General features: G+C 40.3%; 1 protein-coding gene and 1 pseudogene across 1 annotated transcript in view; one reads left to right on the top strand and one right to left on the bottom strand.

Moving 5' to 3' along the window:
- AAK1 (AP2 associated kinase 1) overlaps positions 1–11,726 on the top strand; it is a 274,011-nt gene extending 262,285 nt beyond the window's left edge. The window contains exons 17-21 of the mRNA XM_006882293.1: positions 5,708–5,809; positions 6,830–6,931; positions 8,453–8,563; positions 10,667–10,777; positions 11,632–11,726. Coding sequence (XP_006882355.1) covers positions 5,708–5,809; positions 6,830–6,931; positions 8,453–8,563; positions 10,667–10,777; positions 11,632–11,726 — 521 coding nt within the window. The remainder of the gene's footprint in view (positions 1–5,707; positions 5,810–6,829; positions 6,932–8,452; positions 8,564–10,666; positions 10,778–11,631) is intronic.
- Positions 1,500–2,109, bottom strand: LOC102875997 (annotated as a pseudogene).
- Positions 11,727–14,886: the final 3,160 nt, after the last annotated feature.

Here is a 14,886-nt window from a genome sequence, read left to right as displayed (position 1 = left end):
GCATACCATCAAATCAGATCTGACCTGGTACAGGAAGAGATTGCCCTTCCTTCTCCAGCAGAGTTTCTGGTGGATTCAAACCATGTACCTCTGGGACTGCAGTGCAACTTCTTGGCCACTAGACTACCAGAGCTCCTTTAATTCTATCCTTTAATGAGATGGAAAAAACAATTTCCAATTCATCTAGAATGGAAAGAAACTCCGAATAAGCAAAACACTACTGTTTGTGCTTTGTTTTTTGTTTGTTTGTTTAAAAAAAAAAAAAAGATCATTCATTGATCTCAATTCTTTTTTTTTTTTCCTTGCAAAAACCCTCGGCTCACCCGAGGGCCAGTGGAAATTTATTGATTTATTTTTGTCCTTTTCCATCTTTCCCCAAGTGGTTTTTCCTTGCAAAATGCCTGACATGACACCAGAGGGAAACCTAGGAATGGGGGGAGCTCCCCAAAAGGGCAGCCCGGGAAGTTAAATACAAGCTGAAGGGTAGGGCACGGGTGGGACAGGCAAGAGACAGCACAAGGGACATGGCTTCTCAGGTAAAGACCAAGGTTTACTTTTCTGTAGCAAGCAGCTGTGCCCAGGGCAGGGAGCTAGGACCCTGGGGGAAGGGGGACCAAGCACCCCAGCCTCAGCTGCACACACTCCCCAGAGGAGCAGCTGTCCCTCAGGCTCCAAGGGTCAGGAGGGGGGCATCTACCAGCTGTGCTGCCTCTGGGGAGGGGCAGAAGGGCTGGCACAGTGAGGGTTAAGGCTGACGGCTGGTGCCTGGCCTCTGGCACGGTAGGCGTTCTGCCTCCGCCTGCCTTGGGGACAAAGGGGCGGGCGGGGCGGGTGCGGTGGGCAGGCAGCACACGGGCCCAGCTCTGGCAGGGCAGGGGGCTGCAGGAGCAGGCTTCCTCCAGGCTAAGACACAGGCCCTGCACGGCTGCCCGCCCACCTGCCTTGGCTGTGCTCGGGCTGCCACAGCTGGACAGCGAGCTGAGTGGAGGAGGGGTGGGGAAAGCAGGAGGGGCTGCAGGTCCCGTGGCCCCATGGCTGTCCTGAGGTCCGACCCTGGATTCCAGAGCCGCTGCCCTACCCGTGGCCCTGGACAGTGACTGCAGCAGGGCAGCAGACCAGGGGGGTCCTCAGCCCTTGGGCATGGAGGGGAGAAGAGAACAAAGAGAGAGCCACTGCAGCATACATGGGGGCAGAGGAGAGGACAGACGGAGAAGCCCTCTTCCCAAAGAAAGGTGTGGTGGGGATCTGGTAGTTACCTCGAGGCAGCCGCAGAGCAAACCCCACCCCAGGCACAGGCCCTTTGGTCCTCCCCTGGGGGCCCTGAAAGAACCAGGGCTCAGGGCAGCAGGCAGATGGACCAGAGGGAGATGGGGAGCCCAGGACACCCCAAAGCCACAGACTCAAATGCCCCGGACAGGGGAGGGAGGGGAAGGCATCTCTGGCCCCCTCAGGGGCATCATCTGGAGGCACCCCCTCCTGTCCCACCCGACATGCCCCTCCTAGCAACAGCCACCACCAGCTGGCTTCACAGGGATGCTGTCGATCTTGATGTTGGGCCGTTCACCCCCTGAGGCTGCCCCAGGCCCCATCCGCTTTTTGATCTCGGCAGCCATGGTCATGAATGCCTGCTCCACATTGGTGGCGTTCTTGGCACTCGTCTCCAGGAAGGGGATTCCCAGGGAGTCTGCAAACTCCTTGGCCGTGGTGTTGTCCACCACCTTCTTGGTGGTGAGGTCACTCTTGTTGCCCACCAGGAGCTTGTTGACATTCTCACTGGCATAGCGGTCGATCTCCTGCAGCCACTGCTTCACGTTGGCGTAGGATTCCTGGTCTGTGACATCGTACACCACGATAATGCCATGTGCTCCCCGGTAGTAACTGGAGGTGATGGTCCGGAACCGCTCTTGACCGGCTGTGTCCCAAATCTGAAGTTTGATGGTTTTGCCATCCAGCTCGATGGTGCGGATCTTGGAAGTCCACGCCGATGGTGCTGATGTAGCTCTCTGTGTACGTATCATCAGCAAACCGAAGGAGCAGGCACGACTTGCCCACGCCTGAGTTGCCAATCAGAAGCAGCTTGAACAGGTGGTAGTCATATTCGGGGTTCATGGCGGCGGCGGCGGCCCGCTCAGTCGCTCCCAGTCCGATCTCAATTCTTAATACACAGCCATAGCAATCAAGGTGGCATGGTTCTGGTACAGCAACATAGATCAGTAGGATAGAATCAATAACTCAGAAATCAACTTGTCTACCTATGGTAAACTGATCTTTGACAAGGAAACAAAATCAGTTAAATCGGGAAAATGACAGCCTCTTTTACAAATAATGGTGACAAAATTGGAAAACTGAAGCAAGATACACATTTCACACCATACACAAAAAGCAACTCAAAGTGGATCAGTGACTTAGGAATAAAATCAAAGACTATAACTAATATTTGTCAGAGAAAACTAGCAACAACTCTAGAAACTCTATACTATTAATAGACTTTCAAGCATAATGAAAAATCTACAGCCAGGAGAGGATAAAACAGATGAATGTGACCTCTAAAACATCATATCCCTAGGCACATTAAGAAACTTCTTCAACAAGGTAAAAAGGAAGCCCACAGACTGGGGAAAAATACTTGGCAATGACATATCTGATAAGGGGCTTATATCTAAAAAAATATAGAATATTCTAGGACCTCAACAAGAAAAAGGTAAATAACCCAAATCCAGTACAGGCACAAGATACAGACCACCAAAGAAGACATTCAGATAGCCAACAAACATATATGAAGACAAAGTCAAAATTTCAAACTATCAGATGCAAATCAAAAGAACAGTGAGATATCATCTCACCTCAGCACCAAGAATAGAGTTCAACAGGGCAGCAAACAACAAATGTAGGCAAGGTTGTGGAAAGATTGAAACTCTTATTCACTGCTGGTGGGAATGTAAAATGGTACTACTACCACCATGGAAGGTGGTCTGGCATTTTTCAAGAATTTGGCAATAGAAATACCATTTGATGCAGCTAACTCACTGCCAGAACCATGATTCAAACAGATGTATGCACACCCATCTTTATTGCAGCATTCACAGTAGCAAAGAGATGGAAGCAGCCCAAGAACTAATCAGTGTATAGAAAAACTGTGGTACATCCACACAACTGGAAACAATTCAGCATGGAAAAATACAAACTTGTATTGTAAAACACTACACAACATGGGTGAGTCTGGAAGATATCATGCTAAGTGAAATATCTAAGTCATGAAAGGACGAATACTGCATAAGATATCTTCTACAAGTAGGATGTATATGGGTAGAGGAGAGAAAGGAAGGAATGGATGGATAATGAACACTATCCTGGAATGGGAGAAGAGAGGAACTATCTGAAAAGAATAGATGATTAGACATTGTGTATATGGCAATCGACAATCTAGAACAAGACATGTATTACAAAATTAATTGATAGAGGGGAAGACAAGGAGCGGTGTATCAGTAAATGATTGAAAACCCATTCTTTGTGTAAACTTTCACTAAAATCACAATTTTAAAAATCTAAAATTAATTAAAAACTACCTTGTTTCCAAGGAGTTGACTCTACCTTACGGAGATCCCATGTATGTCAGATTAAAACTGTGCTCTGCAAAGTTTCCAGTGGCTGATTTTTTTGGAAGTAGATCACCTTTATTCCTCGGTGCCTCAGGGTAGACTCACCCCGCTATTTTTCAGGTAGCAGTGCCTCAGGGTAGACTTCACCCCTCTTATTTTTCAGTTAGCAACCAAGTCCGTTAACGATTTGTATCACCTAGGCACTCAAAAGAATGCTCTTTCTAAATCTAGGAAGGTACACTCTTCTCTCAGTGTCACTCCCTACTCCCACAACATATACACATATTAAGTCTGGAGCCAAGTATAAAAGTATTCATACCTACTTAACAACTCTAACAGCTCTGGTGACCTAGTGTCAAGAAGCTGTGCTACAATCCCAAAGGCACGCAGTTAGAAGTCACCATCTACTCCATGGGAGACAGATGAGCAGGCTCCTCCCATGCAATTACCTGCCTCTGAAAACCTACCTGAAGGTCAGTTCTGGGTTGGTTCCAACTCTAAGGTACACAAAAATCACCTAACAACTAGGGACCTCTCCTGGCCTAGTGATAAGGTGGTGTGTTGACAACCCAAAGGCATGCTGTTCCAATCTACCAGCTGATCCTTGGTAGAATGATGAGCCGTCTCCTCTCGTGCATGTTGCCTCTGAAAGCTTGCTGGAGGGTCACCTGTGAGTTATTGCAACTCAATGGCACAAAGCAACACCTGTGAACTGATAAAAAAGTGATCACTTTTCTTTCGGCCAGAATTCTCTTTGAGCATGGTGGTGTAGTGTGATATGTGTTAGGCTGATAACTTTAAAGTTTGCAGTTTACATGTACCTACTGCTTGGGACAAAGATGAGGCCATCATCTGCTTTGAAGAGTTATAGCCTTAGAAAGTAAGTTGAGTTAGAATCTTCTGCAGTTGACTTTTGGTTTGAAATATGTTATCAGAGAGGAGATGAAATAACTCTGAATAGTGTTACTTAGAGGATTAAATCCTTGCTACAGTGATATTAATTATTTGTGGATTTTGTTATTTTTATATGATTGAGAATAAGAATGTGAATGTTATATTTCAGCTATTTGGCATTTCACTCCTTTCATCTCACTGTAGAATGCATGTATGTCCTTGCATGCCCTCTCACATGGTTTTTAGCTAATTAAAAAATTGAGTTCTTATTTTGTTGAAGTGCCATACTTTTTCCAGATAATCCCTTCACATTAAGGCAGAAGATATGTGATAGGGAGTATGATAGGGCTCTGAGCACCAGGGCAACAGTCTTCTGTCATGTTTTAAGACCTTTCCGTGAAATGACTTCATAATGTTCCAGAAGGAACACTCTCTGGCAGAGAGTGGTTAGAGGCTTAGAGAAGATAGTGCTTGAATGATCAGCACAAAAGATGGGCAGAAATATCTCAGATTTGCAGATGTGGAAACAGTGCTAGCTACTGCACTCAGTTACTGCTTCAGTCACAGTTGGAGAAGAAATCCTGAGAGGCCAGAACTTAAGCTCTGCAAAACCACTAGCTTAAAAGCTTTTTACTCCAAGCTAAATTGCTCCATGAAAAATACACAAGTAATTTGGAGTTTTTAGTACTTAATACAGTTGCCAGAATCAAGGGGGTAAGAAGAGATGATTGACACCAAAGAGCACAAGGAGCTTTTAAATGTTCTGTATCATTTAATTAACAGTTATATGTACATATAAATTTGTCAAAACTTACCAAATTGTATGTTTATGATTAGTGAGTTGTATTATAGGGGAGCTAAACTGGCCTAATGTTTGAGGAGTTGCAGTGCCCAAAGGCAGGCGGTTCAAAGCCATCAACTGCTCCAGGGGAGAAAGATGGGTATTTCAGTTTTGACTCAGTAGCAGTGAACTAGTGACTTGAATTATGTGTCAAATATATTGTAAATAAAGCAAACAAACTTAGGGCAGCATCTTCAATGCTGTTCAAATAATCCCTTCAATTGGAGAAATAGTACTAACAGTATTATTCATTGTTTATTGTACAAAGCTAAGTAAAATTTTGTACTCCCAAAATATGTCTACGTGAAAATAGTGTATGGTCATTTTGCTATAAAATTTCATTACATTTTTGTTTTCTCTTTGCTCAACCTAGAAAAACTTATTGAAGGACTCAAATCTCCTGACACCTCTCTTCTGCTCCCTGACCTTTTGCCTATGACAGATCCTTTTGGTAGCACTTCTGATACTATAATTGGTAAACTCTCTATGTCTGTTTCTTCAATTGTGCATGATAGTGTTTGTCTGTTTCAGTAATAATCAGTAGCTCTAGTGAAAACACTAATAAAGAGTGGAAATGCTATAATCTTCAAGTTTTAAAGTTATGCTTTATGCTTACCCAGAAGCCAAAGGCTATTTAACCTACTTACAACCCCAAATGAAGTGTTTTCTCTTCCTTCCGAGGATATAACATAATTTCTTGTTTTAATATCTTGGGATTTCTAGAAGTGTTTTATGAAGGAGAAGGAATGTGGGAAAACACACAACTATAAAAGCTTCGTGGAACTTTTTAAACTGGATCTCAGTTTTATTGAACTTAATAGAATTTAGCAGATTTTCTTTAGAAGATCCTTGTGTGTAGTGAGTATCAGTGACTGAGAAAACACTTTGCCAGGTGTTTAAGGCCCATAAGTGGGATTATGGGCTGGGGCTTAACGTGCCTCATGCTCAAAGCCCACATACTCCAGCAAGGCCTTCTCATTAAAGTCATAATCACACTTTTTGACCCCAAAAAAAGGTGCTAGAACTAAAAACCAAGATGAGCTTCCAGCTGAGGAAGGGCTATCATAAGGTGCAGAAAACTTGCTAGCACATGAGATGCTTTGAAGAAGGCCAGCGGCTTACATGGCATAGGGGATATTTTGCCCCAAGTTGGTCTACTAAGAAAAACAGAAGTTAGAAAAGTGCCTTTCAAGCCTGCTAGTTCTTCTGACATGGAAAAAAAGCTGATGGGTGACTTGTGTTCCACATTTATTGTAAAAACAAAGGACCACTGACATTGACCCAGTGGTAGCCTTACAGAACATGATAGCATGTTTAGTTAAAAAAATCTATACAATGAAAATAGCACAAATAAAGTCACTTACTGTTCTTACCATCTCATCTGAAAGGGATAGTTTAGAGATCTGTAGAATGCTTTCTCAGAATTTTCTAAAGACCTTTCTGACCTCCTTCCCTTTGGCGTTTCCTCTCCTTTCTCAATGCTCTGTTTTAAAAGAAAAAGCTGATGCTGCTGTTGAAAGTCTCATACCAGGACTGGAGCCTCCGGTGCCCCAGCGCCTCCCATCTCAGACGGAATCCGTCACCTCCAACCGCACAGGTCAGTCAGGTGTTCTGCAGCTGCAGGGCTGGGCTGTCTGGTGAGCCCTTAGAGCCAATCTTTCAACCTGGGTCAGCTGATAGAGGCTCCTTTTACAGACTGGCTAGTTCCTCATAGAACGGATATTGTGAACTGTTCTTCCAGCCCCACTTTCAAATGCTGTTCAGTACTGTGTTCTCACTGAAAAATGGAATTTTTAGAACTATATAGAGTTATCCCTGGCTTTTCTCTGGCTATCATATTTCTCTGTATAGGATTCTTTTCACCGATGGCAGGTTTTCTTCATGTCCTTCATTAAAGCACTCTGTTGAACTAGATGATACCATTAAGTCATCTAGGTTGCAGAGCAGTGTTTTTGATCTAGCAGTTCATGACATTCCTGAGTTCATGTTCTGTATGTTGACAAAAAGCAATTTGCAGCTAACTGTAGACAAAATTGAACTTTTCTCTAGCTCCACTACTGCTTAGTCTAAATTCTAAGCTAAATCTTGGTTGACATTCTGAGTAGCTCCCCAAAACAGACTTGATGACTTTCATTAAGTTTGAAGCATGTGAAAATCACCTCACACTAGTGAGGAAAAAAACTAACACAGAGGACAGTATGGTCCCTTTTCCATATCCTTACTTGGATACGATGGAGTGACAATATTTTTCCTAGAAAAATTTTCCAAAAAACAGTGCATGCATTATGAATTTTTTCTTCTTTTTATTCTCTAACTGAATTAAATTTAAAAGATGCTAGTTGTTGTTGTTGTTGTTGTTATGTGCCATCAGGTCACTTGCAACTCATAACGATCTTATGTACAATAGCCCTGAAACCTGCTCTATCCTGTGCCAACCTTATTGTCTCTGACACACCTACCCTCATTACCCCGGTCACTGAGTCAGTCCATCTCATTGAGGGTCATCCTGTCTTAGACTGTCTCTCCATCCTCCCAAGCATGATGTTCCTCTGCAAGGACTGGTCCCTCCTTGCAACATGCCTAAAATATGTCAGACAAAGCCTCAGAATCCTTGCCTGCAAGGAGCAGCCTGGTTTCACTGTTTCCAGGATCAAAGGCAAAATTATTCTACATTAGTTCTACAAAGCACATGTTACATTCTGCTAATAATAAGCCATGAGCAGCCCTTTTTAAACAACTACTGTACCTTGGCCTATAGAAACTTTCTTCCATGAATGTTTAGTGTAATTTTTTGAAGTCTTTGTTTCTCAATGGCATTTGCTGAGAACTAAATTGCTGAAATTATATTGGCAGTCAAATCACAAACTTATTTAATCAGCAACTTCTGAACAAAAAATCCTTTGTACTTATATGCTCATATTAAAAAGAACCTGGAAATAGATGTTTATCTGGATGGAAATTGAAAAGGCTTAACATGTTTCTGTAAGTTCACTTTCTTCCACTTTGACTTGAACATATAAAGTGCAAATTTAATCACTTAAAAGCTAAAGATCTAACCTTACATTGTTGTGTGTGTCATTTAATGCCATCACTTTGGATGCTGCTAATCTGGACTCAGATTCTCTCACTGGTGAAGATTCCCTTCTTGATTCCTCTCTGCTTTCTAACCCTACCACTGATCTTCTGGAAGAGTTTGCCCCTATAGCGATCTCTGCCCCAGCCCATAAAGGTAACTACTTTATGCTTTTCCAGCCTACGTTTATCCTCAGAGGAAAACAACTGAATGGCTCCTGAAAGGTTTTCTTACCAAAATTTTTTTGCTGCTGGGTATTTTTTAACTACTTTCTTAAGGGAGAAAAAAAACTTGAATTTGTATTCTTAATCACTGTTACAACACTTCTTGGTAGAACATTCAATAAGCAACAGAGTGGTGGAGAAGGTATTACTTTCTGGCAAGAATTTTGAGTGCAAATACCCCAGGTTATATGTTGAAGGCAGAGCTGTGCACCTTTGCGGCCAGCTCTGCAAAGATCGTTGAGGTGACTACTGGATGACTATAATTAACGTAGTACTTGTTGATCTCCACGATATTTGTTTTGTTAATCTGATTTAAAGTGATGGCTACAATATAGAATTCGTCCTTGGCCCTCAGAGTGGGTTTATGAAAGTTTTTAATTATACTTTACCTTGAAACCATTACTAATTTGCTGAGTTTCTCTTGTTAATCGACACACTTAAACATTTCTTAGTCTTGAATTAATGCAGATTGGAGATGCTATTAAGTGAATAGCTTGTGAAATGATAGGCATAGTGCCTGGCCTGCTGTATACAGGCATTCACTAAACCTCTTGAAGGAATATATATATATATATAATCTAGAACAAGCTGCTTAAATGCTTTCTAAAGGAAACTTTTCCAAGATGACCAAAAAAATAAGTAGCTTACGGTCTATAGTGGTAATAGCAGAGTTTTTGTTTTAGAGTATATAGATGGAAAGTATTTATTTAAACACTTAAGTCTAGCAGGAATGTAGCAGTAGCAATGTGTGGAGCATCACTTGAAAATAGATGTTTGCTAGTCTAGTGGGAAAATTTTAATTAGAGTTGAAAAGAATGTTTTAACAGACATTTGCTTACTGTTCCAGTGCATGTGATTTTTGTGTCCCAACATTCAAAGCAGCAGCAAAGTTGTTTGGAAGTCTTTTTCACAACCACGGAGAGTCACTCTTCCCAGAAATAACTTTGTTTGCCTTGTATTCTCTCTCTGTCATTACCAACACAAAGTTCACCATCAGTGGTTTTTCAGAGGCTATAAATCACACAAGGGGAGATTACCTGCTCTTCTTTCTCCCACAGTATATATTTGTTCTTTGCTGTCAATCCTGACACAGAACTGACCCTCTAGTAGTTTTCAGATCACATGAGAGATTACCCACCTTTCTCATTCAAAACAACTCGTGCTTTCAAATTACCTACCTTGGAGTTGGCAGCCCACCACCAGAGCTCCCTCTGAAATATGGTGGTGGTGATGCTGGTATGTGCCATCGAGTCAGAACCAATTCTTAACTGACCCTTCAGCATGTGTTCAGAGGCAATAAATCACGTGGGAAGAGATTGCCTATCATTATCCTAAGGAGCAGCTGGTGGATTCGAACCACAAGCCTTTGGGATTGTAACACAGCTTCTTACCATTAGGCCGTCAGAGCTCCTAAAATATATAGTGGTTGCTTTTGACACTCTCATTGCTTCTCCCCTCTTCCACCTCTAGTTTTTAATTTGGGGAATGTTGTTAATTGGTCAAAAGAAGATAAATGATTTTTTTTGTGCCTTTGTGAATTACAGATATCAAAGTGATACCTCTTTATAATCAGTGTTATAAGTGGTAGAATTCTTCCAATAACATTTCTCCTGTATTATCTGTTTTAAAAATTAACAAGACCAATTCGAAATCACCTGTTTCTATATCCTTAAGTTTCCTAATTATGCTACTTTTATTTCTACTCGGGAAGTCCTTTAATGGCACAGTTGATTAAATGCTCAACTGCTAGCCACAAGGTTGGCAATTCAAGCCTACCTACAAACTCCTTGGAAGACAGGCCTGGCAATCTGCTTCCGATAGAGCACAGCCGTGAAAACTGTGGAGCCTTGAGTATTCTACTCTGCAGCGAATCAGAATCGATTCAGCTACAGCTAGCACCACCTCAACTCAGAAAAATAAATACTCATCTTTAAAATAAGAGTGATTATGCAGTTGGGAACTTTGTGCCTTTTTTACTCTCTTACTAATCTCTACCTCTGTTGTTTCTGCTCATGCACTTGCATTCTGTATTAAGCTGCAGAAGATAGTAATCTCATCTCAGGTTTTGATGTCCTTGAGGGCTCGGACAAAGTGGCAGAAGATGAATTTGATCCCATTCCTGTATTGATAACCAAAAATCCACAAGGTAAGAAGAGAGATTGGGAGACAAGAAAAGAGCTTGAGAATAGCTCTTTTTGAAATAATAATGAGCCAAATCTGAAAGAGGAGGAAAAGAGAAAATCTAATAAGACATTTATGAAGGAAATTGATCATAATAATCATTATAGGCTAGACCATAGAGATAGCTAAAGATCTAGATAAAATTTTATCTATGCTGTGTATTTAGAGAAAAGTGTCTAATAGTTTGACCTTTTTAAATGCGTGTTTTTATGAAACATTAAAATAGAAAGTGCCCTTCAATACATGGAAACTTTAATATGTGTATTTTTAAAATCATGTTGCTTTTTTTTATCATGTCCAGTGCACTCTAATAAATATTCCTCCCTAAAAGGGAGCTCTGATATTATATGTCTTTTAATCCTCCTTGGTAGATTAAGATGATCTGAACATGTCCTTAAACCATTAATTGCTATAGGACCATCTAATTCATTTTTCTTTTAAACTTGTTCTTGTTACAATGGTCTTGATAGCTAATTTTCACCCAAAGTAAAAATTACTGATTTTTACTATAGTGAGATGTTATTGAAAGTTAAGGTACAGCCAGCAATGCTCAGGCAAAATACGGAGCATCTGACAGTAGCATCCTCGTCACAAGTGGCCTGCCTGTACTGTGGTGTGCACAGATTGCCTCAACTCCTGGTGGGAGGAAATCAATAGCTAATTTATATGTTTAGAAGTCAACATTTAAGAGTATGTAAATGTAAAATGTTGCTTCTCTGGGTTTTTTATTTTGTTCTGTTTCTTCTTCTTTGCTTGCTCTGCACATCTGAACCTTAACCCTCTGTGTTTTGTACTGAATTCCTATCTCTCCACTTCTAGGTGGGCACTCTAGAAACAGCAGTGGGAGCTCTGAGTCCAGTCTTCCCAGCCTAGCCAGGTCTTTACTGCTGGTGGATCAGCTCATAGACCTGTAGCCGTGACCCAGTAGCAGATGCACTTGTGTTATCTTCATGCCATAATCATTCATTTTCGTTATGGAGTTATATAAAACATTTTTTTTATATCTGCAAATAAAGGACCTCTAGTCCTTATCTCCTACTCCTTGCCTTCTCTTGTAGGAAAGATAAGGAAAGAAAATAATTTTGACCCTCCAGATAGTCCAGTTTCTTCCTGTTAGTTTTTCTATACTTTCCCAATACCCTTCTTCAATAGCATTATCTTTAACCAAGTAGTAGATGCCATAAGCTTGACCTGTGCTGGAATCAACTCCACCAAAAGCTTAACTGTAACTAAAATAGTGAATTGACACTTTTGTCTCATTTTTGCTAGAAATGGTCTCCCAACCACTGTCTATGGCCAGATGTTGATAAATATTTTTAATTAGAAGTACACACACACACACACACACATCCTAACGTATTATCATGAAAACATGACTTCTTCACTTAGTCTTTACTTTAGGCATTTGCCTGGAGATGGGTCTTTTTAAGAGAAGGCAGAACAGCCTGACTGACAGCAGTATATGTCTGAGAAAAGAAATTAAGCCCAGGTTTAGCCAGTCAACATTGACCTTTGATCATAGACTTAACCAAGGGATTTTAACACCCTGGCTTCCATGATTTCTCAGTTATGGAGACTGCAAGTACTTCAGATCCTTGGATAAAATGTGTACATGCTATAAACTACACATCTTGCCATTCCTTTTCATGTTAACTGTCCCAAGCTGGGATGTCAGAATTAGACCAAAACAAGACAATGGTAGTAGTATGATACATTTTATTAGAAGGCTTTTCACTGGGGGAGGGGGGGGTGTGGTTGGGGAAAGGAAAGGAATTGTAGCAGAAACAGATGTATTTTTCTTGTGATTTTTATTTTGAATCAAATACTATAAATTGTGTATAAATTAAGATGCTAAATAGTTCTGTTTTCACTTGGTGTTTCAAGTCTGATATCAGGTATCTGTACAGAGTTTTGCTCTCTTTCTCTTGTATAACAATCCTATAGTGTAACATATGGAATCATTTTGAGTAGACTTGTATGTTGCTAGAAGCTTTCAGCAGGTCCTCTGTCTTTGTAGAATAAGCATGTTGTTTATTTTCAGATAATCCAAAATAAGTATGTTGATAAGCTTGGCACAGATTAACCATAGCTACTCGCTGATGTTTAAATTGAAAGCTGCTGTCAATAGCACATATTCAGTTGGTTTTTCTTGGCTTCTTAGATTAAAAGACAAGACAAAAGAAAGAGAACTTCCTCACTAGCATTCGTATATTGTTCATAAAATAAATAAAATACCCTGTACTGACTTGACAGTGTGCCTCATGGTCACCCTCTGTATATGTATGTATTTATTGAAGGAGGCTTTTTTCCTTAAATGAAAAAGCAATTTTATAAAATCAGCCTTTTGAAAAAAAGGTGAACACAGCCAACCCCTTTGCTCATTTCTTTTAGTTCAGTGCCGTTTGCCTTGATCAAAAGGGAACTCATAGATGACCAGATTTGTACAAATAAAATTCCAAATCCATTTGCTTGTTTCTCTATCTAGTGCTTTTCTTCTTCCTCACGTTAGCCCTTTAAGGGGGCAAAAACAAAGTTTAATAGCACCCATAAGAGCCTGAAAAATATTGCACTTTGAAGGACAAGCTTTGACCCCTGCAATGTGAGAGCAGCCTGTTTGAAATATATCCAAGGAGAGTTCTGAACTTTTCAGTCTTTTGATTTTGAGGTCTTTCTCTGCCAGTTGGCATTAGATAAGCTAAATCAAGAGAAGGCCTCTCTTAAACAATAATTTCCAACATTTAGAGAAGTACAACTTACAAGCTGAAAAAAAATTTTTTTTTCTTGTAAGAAGAGTTCTCTGTAATTGGGTAGCCATGTAAATGAGGCCTGATTTATTCTTTTATAAACAAACAAAAAAAATAAAAACTACTGTAGATCAGATTTGTATTCTCTTTCCTAGATATAGAATGTATTAACTAATGAAGGAAATATTTATTTTTAACTAAGAATAATGTTTTGTTCCTGTGTTTTCAGATTTTATTTTTTCCATGCATTCTTATTAGAAATATAATAAAGTATCTTAATTTCTCAATTGCATTGAAATCATGAAGAGTATAGTTTAGAAATTAGGTAAGTATCTCTAAATTGTTCCTCTCATGCATAATTACTGTGAGATAAATGATCTAGTCATCTGGCTCAATAAACTTAATCGAAGACTACTAATGAAAATGAACAGACTAGACTCCAAAGACTGGATGGTTGAAGCCTGAGGGAGAGAATGTCATGAAATTATCTTGAGTTGTTCTTAAGATATTATGGCCTCAAAGGGGAAATTGTTTTTCTCATGTGGAATACCTGTGAATAGCTTGGTAATGGGGCCTTCCTTAGTATATAGCATCACCTTGAGCTAAAAAAAAGAATGTCGTTTGCTGATAATTGATAGATGTATGGAATTGAGCAAAAGAGGAACCGAAGAGACTCTCCTCTAGTCCAGTCACTTCATTTTACAGATGTGGGACTTGAGCTGGCAAGTGGTGGGAAAGGAGGTGTGGGCTACACAGGCCTCAGGGAACCTCATCCTGACCTTTGCCAGTCACTGGCTGAGTGACCTTCAGCAGCCTCTTGTCTCACCTTTCACGAATGCTGTTCCTGTTCTTAAAATGATGTGTTTGAACTAGGTCTTTTAAGATTATAGAATTATAGAGTTCTAATACTGTTAAATCTGTGGAACTATGAAGGATTTATGTAATCTTGATGTTCTTCGGTTATCTTCTATAGTTACTGCTGTTACTCTAATACATACATTTTAGAGAATTATACAGGGCTTTTAATAACCTGGATCGCTCTTCTTAGCTATCTGAATAGAAGCTAAATTATCACCATTTTTAACACAGGCTTTTCTTTCTTAATATTACAAACACACACACACTCCCTACATATTTTAACAAAATCATATCAAATTTAAATTTTTAATTTATGTATAATCAGGGTTTTGCCGTTAAAAATCAGTGAATACTACACATACCTGATATGCTTTTATTTCAACTGTGTAAAAATAGTAACTAAATCAGAAAACATTAAAATTGAGAGTGTTTTTGTCGGTTGTTTTTTGTTTTGTTTTGGGGGTTTGGGGGT

This window comes from Elephantulus edwardii, unplaced genomic scaffold, assembly GCF_000299155.1.
Source record: "Elephantulus edwardii isolate Elephantulus edwardi_28Jun2011 unplaced genomic scaffold, EleEdw1.0 scaffold00019, whole genome shotgun sequence".
Classification (NCBI taxonomy): Eukaryota; Metazoa; Chordata; class Mammalia; order Macroscelidea; family Macroscelididae; genus Elephantulus; species Elephantulus edwardii.
Note: the sequence above shows the minus strand (reverse complement) of the source record. Positions and strands in the feature narration are given on the sequence as shown.